This window comes from Oncorhynchus kisutch, unplaced genomic scaffold, assembly GCF_002021735.2.
Source record: "Oncorhynchus kisutch isolate 150728-3 unplaced genomic scaffold, Okis_V2 Okis03b-Okis08b_hom, whole genome shotgun sequence".
Lineage (NCBI taxonomy): Eukaryota > Metazoa > Chordata > Actinopteri > Salmoniformes > Salmonidae > Oncorhynchus > Oncorhynchus kisutch.
The window spans coordinates 9,288,399-9,299,342 of NW_022261980.1; the positions used below are offsets into that span (position 1 = coordinate 9,288,399).

The window sequence follows — 10,944 nt, forward strand, 5'->3', positions numbered from 1 at the left end:
TAACCCTAACCCCAGCCTCAGCACTAACCCTAACCCCAGCCTCAGCACTAACCCTAACCCCAGCACTAATCCTAAATCCCAGCACTAACCCTAAATCCCAGCACTAACCCTAACCCCAGCCTCAAAGCTAACCCTAAACCCCAGCACTAACCCCAGCACTAACCCTAATCCCAGCCTCAACACTAGCCCTAAACTCCTGCACTAACCCCAGCACTAACCCCAGCCTCAACTCTAACCCTAACCCCAGCACTAACCCTAACCCCAGCCTCAAAACGAACCCTAAACCCCAGCACTAACCCTAACCCCAGCCTCAACTCTAACCCTAACCCCAGCACTAACCCTAACCCCAGCACTAACCCTAACCCCAGCCTCAAAGCTAAACCTAAACCCCAGCACTAACCCTAATCCCAGCCTCAACACTAGCCCTAAACCCCAGCACTAACCCTAACCCCAGCCTCAACTCTAACCCTAACCCCAGCACTAACCCCAGCCTCAGCACTAACCCTAACCTCAGCACTAACCCCAACCCCAGCACTAACCCTAACCCCAGCACTAACCCTAACCCCAGCCTCAGCACTAACCCTAACCCCAGCCTCAGCACTAACCCTAACCCCAGCCTCAGCACTAACCCTAACCCCAGCCTCAGCACTAACCCTAACCCCAGCCTCAGCACTAACCCTAACCCCAGCCTCAGCACTAACCCTAACCCCAGCCTCAGCACTAACCCTAACCCCAGCCTCAGCACTAACCCTAACCCCAGCCTCAGCACTAACCCTAACCCCAGCACTAACCCTAACCCCAGCCTCAGCACTAACCCTAACCCCAGCACTAACCCTAAATCCCAGCACTAACCCTAAATCCCAGCACTAACCCTAACCCCAGCCTCAAAGCTAACCCTAAACCCCAGCACTAACCCCAGCACTAACCCTAATCCCAGCCTCAACACTAGCCCTAAACCCCTGCACTAACCCCAGCACTAACCCCAGCCTCAACTCTAACCCTAACCCCAGCACTAACCCTAACCCCAGCCTCAAAACTAACCCTAAACCCCAGCACTAACCCTAACCCCAGCCTCAACTCTAACCCTAACCTCAGCACTAACCCCAACCCCAGCACTAACCCTAACCCCAGCCTCAGCACTAACCCTAAACCCCAGCCTCAGCACCAACCCCAGCCTCAGCACCAGCCTCAGCACCAACCCCAGCCTCAGCACCAACCCCAGCCTCAGCACCAACCCCAGCCTCAGCACCAACCCCAGCCTCAGCACCAACCCCAGCCTCAGCACCAACCCCAGCCTCAGCACCAACCCCAGCCTCAGCACCAACCCCAGCCTCAGCACCAACCCCAGCCTCAGCACCAACCCCAGCCTCAGCACCAACCCCAGCCTCAGCACCAACCCCAGCCTCAGCACCAACCCCAGCCTCAGCACCAACCCCAGCCTCAGCACCAAGCCCAGACTCAGCACCAAGCCCAGACTCAGCACCAAGCCCAGCCTCAACACCAAGCCCAGCCTCAACACCAAGCCCAGCCTCAACACCAAGCCCAGCCTCAACACCAAGCCCAGCCTCAACACCAAGCCCAGCCTCAACACCAAGCCCAGCCTCAACACCAACCCCAGCCTCAACACCAACCCCAGCCTTAACACTCACCGTCCATATACTCTGTGCATATGGAGATCCTGTTCTCCACAAAGAAGGCACTGTAGAAGGTTATGATGTAGGAGGAATCACACTGCAAAAAACAAAAAGACAATTAACACAGTTCATCCACTCATTAATTAACATTGATGCATGTTGCAGTATTTATTGTTGAACTGTTTAGCCCATTTCACAGTCTACCTCAGAAGAACAGGAGAGATCTGGGGTAAATTATTGAGAGGGCTTATCAGCAATCACGTGTTCCTGCCTCGTGCGTATTTCGCCAATCCCTGGCTTGTCACGCAGGAGGAGAGGAGACCCACTCAGAATAAAGGTGCTCCATGAACCAGTCTAATGTAACAGAGTAGACTAAACACTGCAGGTCTGATAAGATAGGCTTCAGCTGGGGGAGAGATCTGACTACATGATTTGGGCCAGCTGGGGGAGAGATCTGACGACATGATTTGGGCCAGTTGGGGGAAGAGATCTGACGACATGATTTGGGCCAGTTGGGGGAAGAGATCTGACGACATGATTTGGGCCAGTTGGGGGAGAGATCTGACGACATGATTTGGGCCAGTTGGGGGAGAGATCTGACTACATGATTTTGGCCAGTTGGGGGAGAGATCTGACTACATGATTTTGGCCAGTTGGGGGAGAGATCTGATTACATGATTTGGGCCAGTTGGGGGAGAGATCTGACGACATGATTTGGGCCAGTTGGGGGAGAGATCTGACGACATGATTTGGGCCAGTTGGGGGAGAGATCTGACGACATGATTTGGGCCAGTTGGGGGAGAGATCTGACGACATGATTTGGGCCAGCTGGGGGAGAGATCTGACGACATGATTTGGGCCAGTTGGGGGAGAGATCTGACGACATGATTTGGGCCAGTTGGGGATGAGATCTGACTACATGATTTGGGCCAGTTGGGGGAGAGATCTGATGACATGATTTGGGCCAGTTGGGGGAGAGATCTGACGACATGATTTGGGCCAGTTGGGGGAGAGATCTGACTACATGATTTGGGCCAGTTGAGGGAGAGATCTGACGACATGATTTGGGCCAGTTGGGGGAGAGATCTGACGACATGATTTGGGCCAGTTGGGGGAGAGATCTGACGACATGATTTGGGCCAGTTGGGGGAGAGATCTGACTACATGATTTGGGCCAGTTGGGGGAGAGATCTAACTACATGATTTGGGCCAGCTGGGGGAGAGATCTGACTACATGATTTGAGCCAGTTGGGGGAAGAGATCTGACTACATGATTTGGGCCAGTTGGGGGAAGAGATCTGACGACATGATTTGGGCCAGTTGGGGGAGAGATCTGACGACATGATTTGGGCCAGTTGGGGGAGAGATCTGACTACATGATTTGGGCCAGTTGGGGGAGAGATCTGACTACATGATTTGGGCCAGTTGAGGGAGAGATCTGACGACATGATTTGGGCCAGTTGGGGGAGAGATCTGACTACATGATTTGAGCCAGTTGGGGGAAGAGATCTGACTACATGATTTGGGCCAGTTGGGGGAGAGATCTGACGACATGATTTGGGCCAGTTGGGGGAGAGATCTGACTACATGATTTGGGCCAGTTGGGGGAGAGATCTGACTACATGATTTGGGCCAGTTGGGGGAGAGATCTGACTACATGATTTGGGCCAGTTGGGGAGAGATCTGACTACATGATTTGGGCCAGTTGAGGGAGAGATCTGACGACATGATTTGGGCCAGTTGGGGGAGAGATCTGACTACATGATTTGAGCCAGTTGGGGGAAGAGATCTGACTACATTATTTGGGCCAGTTGGGGGAGAGATCTAACGACATGATTTGGGCCAGTTGGGGGAGAGATCTGACTACATGATTTGACCAGTTTGGGGCTCTAGAGAATAGAAGCTGACCTTGTAGAGGATCTCCAACTCGGACATGATCTGTTTCTGTAGCTCCACTGTGATATCCAAAGGAATGACCTGTAAAGTCCCAAGCACAGCCCAAATGAGAGACCAGAGTAACATACACAGGTTAAATATGCAAGCACACACACACTGCTAAAGCCCTTCAAAAACACACACAGAAACATTTAAAGCAATGTGCATTATTATTACAATGGAACTATGGGTCAAAATACTGCTGGCACTGGTGGTAACACATGACCTAGAAACCTTGTAGAGAAACTCATGATTCTTTCATGTCAACCTATCTGGACAGTGTGGATACCACACGGTAAATGGGCACTACCAGGGGTGTGAATTCTGATCTGGCTGCGCTGAGCTTAGATAATAGCTACAACAGTGGCACGCTAGCACTAGCAAAGATTAGCTAAACTTGCAGCTTATCATTGATTACAGGTTAGAGAGAGAAGGGAGTGGCTACATGTTAACATCATTGATTACAGGTTAGAGAGAGAGAGAAGGGAGTAGCTACATGTTAACATCATTGATTACAGGTTAGAGAGAGAGAGAGAAGGGAGTAGATACATGTTAACATCATTGATTACAGGTTAGAGAGAGAGAGAGAAGGGAGTAGCTACATGTTAACATCATTGATTACAGGTTAGAGAGAGAGAGAAGGGAGTAGCTACATGTTAACATCATTGATTACAGGTTAGAGAGAGAGAGAGAGAAGGGAGTAGCTACATGCTAACATCATTGATTACAGGTTAGAGAGAGAAGGGAGTAGCTACATGTTAACATCATTGATTACAGGTTAGAGAGAGAGAAGGGAGTAGCTACATGTTAACATCATTGATTACAGGTTAGAGAGAGAGAGAAGGGAGTAGCTACATGTTAACATCATTGATTACAGGTTAGAGAGAGAGAGAGAAGGGAGTAGCTACATGTCAACATCATTGATTACAGGTTAGAGAGAGAGAGAGAAGGGAGTAGCTACATGCTAACATCATTGATTACAGGTTAGAGAGAGAGAGAGAAGGGAGTAGCTACATGCTAACATCATTGATTACAGGTTAGAGAGAGAAGGGAGTAGCTACATGTTAACATCATTGATTACAGGTTAGAGAGAGAGAGAAGGGAGTAGCTACATGCTAACATCATTGATTACAGGTTAGAGAGAGAGAAGGGAGTAGCTACATGTTAACATCATTGATTACAGGTTAGAGAGAGAGAGAGAGAAGGGAGTAGATATGTGTTACGAGGGTCAAGGAGGTACCCATTACATCTACCTTCCATTCCACTCCAATAGATTAGATTACTGGTAGAATTACAGAGCATGAGAACAAAGTGGATGAATGAACCAATGAGAGAGGGGGGGATCACAGAGGTTGAGAAGCATAGAAAATGAAAGAGGGAGGGGAAAAGGACAGAGGTAGAGATACAGAAGAAGACTAGTGTTGTTGAACGTGATTTGGTAAAAGGAGAGGTGCCCGGGAAAAGGCTACAGCAGTACAGCTGTTGATCTCACCTTCACCGCCAACACTCTGTTGCCGAGAAGATGGTACGCTCTGTAGGAGAGAACGAGAGGAAACGTTAACATAGCCCAACGAAGAGTAAGCCAGAGCTTCAGAAAAGTCCCTACTAAACTATTTCACACATTAAAACACCCCTGTTACTGTTCATTCATCCGGGCCTCTAAAGTCAATGAAAATATGTTGAATGGAAAAGGACTTGGGAGAACATCACTACATTCAGAATGGACATACAGTATTTTATTTATTTATTTGACCTTTATTTAACTAGGCAAGTCAGTTAAGAACAAATTCTTATTTTCAATGATGGCCTAGGAACAGTGGGTTAACTGCTTGTTCAGGGGCAGAACGACAGATTTGTACCTTGTCAGCTCGGGGGTTTGAACCTGCAACCTTCCGGTTTCTAGTCCAACGCTCTAACCACTAGGCTACCCTGCCGCCCCCAGTAGAGGTCCAGACTAAACATGCTTATTCAAATCAGCCACTATTTTCCTAGTTGGTGAGTTATAACATGAAAGGGTGTTGTCATAAAGGAAACCGTAGAAACCAAATGAGCATGACAACATGTCTCTTAGTCTAACAGCATTTCCATCATTAAAAAGGTCAGAGGTCAAAACAATAGCCTTCATGACACATGTCCATTGAGCCCAGTCAGTCCTGTATCGTCACAGTTCTCCAGACAGGTTTCAGGTGGCAGGTAAACCAAACAGCCGAGGAGCGCCGGCTGGCCTAGACGACCTTGATGATTTAATTATGAAACTCCTTAATGCCCACCGGCGGGTTTAGTTACCGGCCAAGAGGGTCGGTTTACCAAAAGCGCCAATGTCTCAACATCCAATCCTCTTGTCCCCGTAGAACAGCTGCCGGGGGTGAGGGCCACAGGGAGGGCGTACGTCACCAGCCCAGTTCACCAGTTTGTTTACGACAGCCAGGTATACTGGATACCTCCCGAGGTTTCACCTGTCAACAGGGTAGGCCGGCGTGTAGGAGCTCAGACCAGGGTGTGTGATTAATGCGTGGTAGATAGGAGGATCGTGTTGCACCTCTAAACTGGCCCTTTAATTAATAACACCTCTTAGTGTCTGGTCTGGGTCGTCTGACCCTCCAGTCAGGATGACGGGCGCTGGACACACCGACATACTGTTTCTACTTAGATACTTCATGACAATGGAGTTTTTACCTTGGTTTTAGCTTTACATAATTACAGCTGAGTCTTAAATGCATGAAGGCATGATAATGCATCGAACACAGGTCCTTCGTAGGAACGGCTACCACTCCTCCCACCCCTGGATGTTACCTAGTGAACTCTCCTTTAGGTCTGTAAAAGGCCTCGGTGTATTTGAGGCCTACTTTCACCTTTTGAGGTGTTATACTCCTCCTTTAAGCTACAATCAATATCAATTAAGCACGACTACTGGTTCTTCATTAAGACAAGAGGAAGACGACTACTGGTTCTTCATTAAGACAAGAGGAAGACCACTACTGGTTCTTCATTAAGACAAGAGGAAGACGACTACTGGTTCTTCATTAAGTTAAGACAAGAGGAAGACGACTACTGGTTCTTCATTAAGACAAGAGGAAGACGACTACTGGTTCTTCATTAAGACAAGAGGAAGACGACTACTGGTTCTTCATTAAGACAAGAGGAAGACGACTACTGGTTCTTCATTAAGACAAGAGGAAGACGACTACTGGTTCTTCATTAAGACAAGAGGAAGACGACTACTGGTTCTTCATTAAGACAAGAGGAAGACGACTACTGGTTCTTCATTAAGACAAGAGGAAGACGACTACTGGTTCTTCATTAAGACAAGAGGAAGACGACTACTGGTTCTTCATTAAGACAAGAGGAAGACGACTACTGGTTCTTCATTAAGACAAGAGGAAGACGACTACTGGTTCTTCATTAAGACAAGAGGAAGACGACTACTGGTTCTTCATTAAGACAAGAGGAAGACGACTACTGGTTCTTCATTAAGACAAGAGGAAGACGACTACTGGTTCTTCATTAAGACAAGAGGAAGACGACTACTGGTTCTTCATTAAGACAAGAGGAAGACGACTACTGGTTCTTCATTAAGACAAGAGGAAGACGACTACTGGTTCTTCATTAAGACAAGAGGAAGACGACTACTGGTTCTTCATTAAGACAAGAGGAAGACGACTACTGGTTCTTCATTAAGACAAGAGGAAGACGACTACTGGTTCTTCATTAAGACAAGAGGAAGACGACTACTGGTTCTTCATTAAGACAAGAGGAAGACGACTACTGGTTCTTCATTAAGACAAGAGGAAGACGACTACTGGTTCTTCATTAAGACAAGAGGAAGACGACTACTGGTTCTTCATTAAGACAAGAGGAAGACGACTACTGGTTCTTCATTAAGACAAGAGGAAGACGACTACTGGTTCTTCATTAAGACAAGAGGAAGACGACTACTGGTTCTTCATTAAGACAAGAGGAAGACGACTACTGGTTCTTCATTAAGACAAGAGGAAGACTACTACTGGTTCTTCATTAAGACAAGAGGAAGACGACTACTGGTTCTTCATTAAGACAAGAGGAAGACGACTACTGGTTCTTCATTAAGACAAGAGGAAGACGACTACTGGTTCTTCATTAAGACAAGAGGAAGACGACTACTGGTTCTTCATTAAGACAAGAGGAAGACGACTACTGGTTCTTCATTAAGACAAGAGGAAGACGACTACTGGTTCTTCATTAAGACAAGAGGAAGACGACTACTGGTTCTTCATTAAGACAAGAGGAAGACGACTACTGGTTCTTCATTAAGACAAGAGGAAGACGACTACTGGTTCTTCATTAAGACAAGAGGAAGACGACTACTGGTTCTTCATTAAGACAAGAGGAAGACGACTACTGGTTCTTCATTAAGACAAGAGGAAGACGACTACTGATTCTTCATTAAGACAAGAGGCAGACGACTACTGATTCTTCATTAAGACAAGAGGAAGACGACTACTGGTTCTTCATTAAGACAAGAGGAAGACCACTACTGGTTCTTCATTAAGACAAGAGGAAGACGACTACTGGTTCTTCATTAAGACAAGAGGAAGACGACTACTGGTTCTTCATTAAGACAAGAGGAAGACGACTACTGGTTATTCATTAAGACAAGAGGCAGACGACTACTGATTCTTCATTAAGACAAGAGGAAGACGACTACTGGTTCTTCATTAAGACAAGAGGAAGACCACTACTGGTTCTTCATTAAGACAAGAGGAAGACGACTACTGGTTCTTCATTAAGACAAGAGGAAGACGACTACTGGTTCTTCATTAAGACAAGAGGAAGACGACTACTGGTTCTTCATTAAGACAAGAGGAAGACGACTACTGGTTCTTCATTAAGACAAGAGGAAGACGACTACTGGTTATTCATTAAGACAAGAGGCAGACGACTACTGATTCTTCATTAAGACAAGAGGAAGACGACTACTGGTTCTACATTAAGACAAGAGGAAGACGACTACTGGTTCTTCATTAAGACAAGAGGAAGACGACTACTGGTTCTTCATTAAGACAAGAGGAAGACGACTACTGGTTCTTCATTAAGACAAGAGGAAGACGACTACTGGTTCTTCATTAAGACAAGAGGAAGACCACTACTGGTTCTTCATTAAGACAAGAGGAAGACGACTACTGGTTCTTCATTAAGACAAGAGGAAGACGACTACTGGTTCTTCATTAAGACAAGAGGAAAACGACTACTGGTTCTTCATTAAGACAAGAGGAAGACGACTACTGGTTCTTCATTAAGACAAGAGGAAGACGACTACTGGTTCTTCATTAAGACAAGAGGAAGACCACTACTGGTTCTTCATTAAGACAAGAGGAAGACGACTACTGGTTCTTCATTAAGACAAGAGGAAGACTACTACTGGTTCTTCATTAAGACAAGAGGAAGACGACTACTGGTTCTTCATTAAGACAAGAGGAAGACGACTACTGGTTCTTCATTAAGACAAGAGGAAGACGACTACTGGTTCTTCATTAAGACAAGAGGAAGACGACTACTGGTTCTTCATTAAGACAAGAGGAAGACGACTACTGGTTCTTCATTAAGACAAGAGGAAGACGACTACTGGTTCTTCATTAAGACAAGAGGAAGACGACTACTGGTTCTTCATTAAGACAAGAGGAAGACGACTACTGGTTCTTCATTAAGACAAGAGGAAGACGACTACTGGTTCTTCATTAAGACAAGAGGAAGACGACTACTGGTTCTTCATTAAGACAAGAGGAAGACGACTACTGGTTCTTCATTAAGACAAGAGGAAGACGACTACTGATTCTTCATTAAGACAAGAGGCAGACGACTACTGATTCTTCATTAAGACAAGAGGAAGACGACTACTGGTTCTTCATTAAGACAAGAGGAAGACCACTACTGGTTCTTCATTAAGACAAGAGGAAGACGACTACTGGTTCTTCATTAAGACAAGAGGAAGACGACTACTGGTTCTTCATTAAGACAAGAGGAAGACGACTACTGGTTATTCATTAAGACAAGAGGCAGACGACTACTGATTCTTCATTAAGACAAGAGGAAGACGACTACTGGTTCTTCATTAAGACAAGAGGAAGACCACTACTGGTTCTTCATTAAGACAAGAGGAAGACGACTACTGGTTCTTCATTAAGACAAGAGGAAGACGACTACTGGTTCTTCATTAAGACAAGAGGAAGACGACTACTGGTTCTTCATTAAGACAAGAGGAAGACGACTACTGGTTCTTCATTAAGACAAGAGGAAGACGACTACTGGTTATTCATTAAGACAAGAGGCAGACGACTACTGATTCTTCATTAAGACAAGAGGAAGACGACTACTGGTTCTACATTAAGACAAGAGGAAGACGACTACTGGTTCTTCATTAAGACAAGAGGAAGACGACTACTGGTTCTTCATTAAGACAAGAGGAAGACGACTACTGGTTCTTCATTAAGACAAGAGGAAGACGACTACTGGTTCTTCATTAAGACAAGAGGAAGACCACTACTGGTTCTTCATTAAGACAAGAGGAAGACGACTACTGGTTCTTCATTAAGACAAGAGGAAGACGACTACTGGTTCTTCATTAAGACAAGAGGAAAACGACTACTGGTTCTTCATTAAGACAAGAGGAAGACCACTACTGGTTCTTCATTAAGACAAGAGGAAGACCACTACTGGTTCTTAATTAAGACAAGAGGAAGACCACTACTGGTTCTTAATTAAGACAAGAGGAAGACTGTTAATTGAGACCGGAGCGGAGAGCCAGAGATGTTAAATAGTGATTGGACTGATTCTGTGTGTAGCAAACGAACAGAGCAAATAATCGTTATTTTATCATGCTGAACATGTTCAGGTTCACAGAAAAAAAAAATGCTGACTCACTCAGGAAGATGTTTCTTTACGATGTCGTGATTAGTAACTGTTTTGGAGGATAACCTCTTTTCTCACATCTGCACCATTCTGTCACTAATGAACCAGGAAACTAGGGGACAAGCAGACGAACCATAACAACAGTTGTTGTGAAGATACAAGATCACATTTAAATCTAACAGGTGAGCTAACAGACCCCTCAGGATGAGTGTGTCACTTATACCAGGCATTTTAGTAGCCTAATGTTCCTCCTCTCCTCCCCAACAGAGTGATGACACGACGACAGTACAACCTCACTGTTAGAGCGGGTGAGTAGTCTAACTCCAGTCTCTATCCTCCATGCAGCCTGTAATGTAATGGGCCCAGTAGATCCACTGTCCTTGACCCCCCTCAGGGCCAACCCAACAGAGTGATGACATGACGACAGTACAACCTCACTGTTAGAGCGGGTGAGTAGTCTAACTCCAGTCTCTATCCTCCATGCAGCCTG

The 10,944-nt window shown here is 46.0% G+C and overlaps 1 protein-coding gene across 1 annotated transcript in view; it reads right to left on the bottom strand.

Annotated features, from left to right (window-relative positions):
- LOC109886773 (dual specificity mitogen-activated protein kinase kinase 5-like) overlaps positions 1-10,944 on the bottom strand; it is a 102,869-nt gene that overhangs the window by 63,133 nt on the left and 28,792 nt on the right. The window contains exons 4-6 of the mRNA XM_031812429.1: positions 5,062-5,101; positions 3,543-3,611; positions 1,650-1,731 (exon numbers count right to left, since the gene is read on the bottom strand). Of these exons, the coding sequence (XP_031668289.1) occupies positions 1,650-1,731; positions 3,543-3,611; positions 5,062-5,101 (191 nt within the window). The remainder of the gene's footprint in view (positions 1-1,649; positions 1,732-3,542; positions 3,612-5,061; positions 5,102-10,944) is intronic.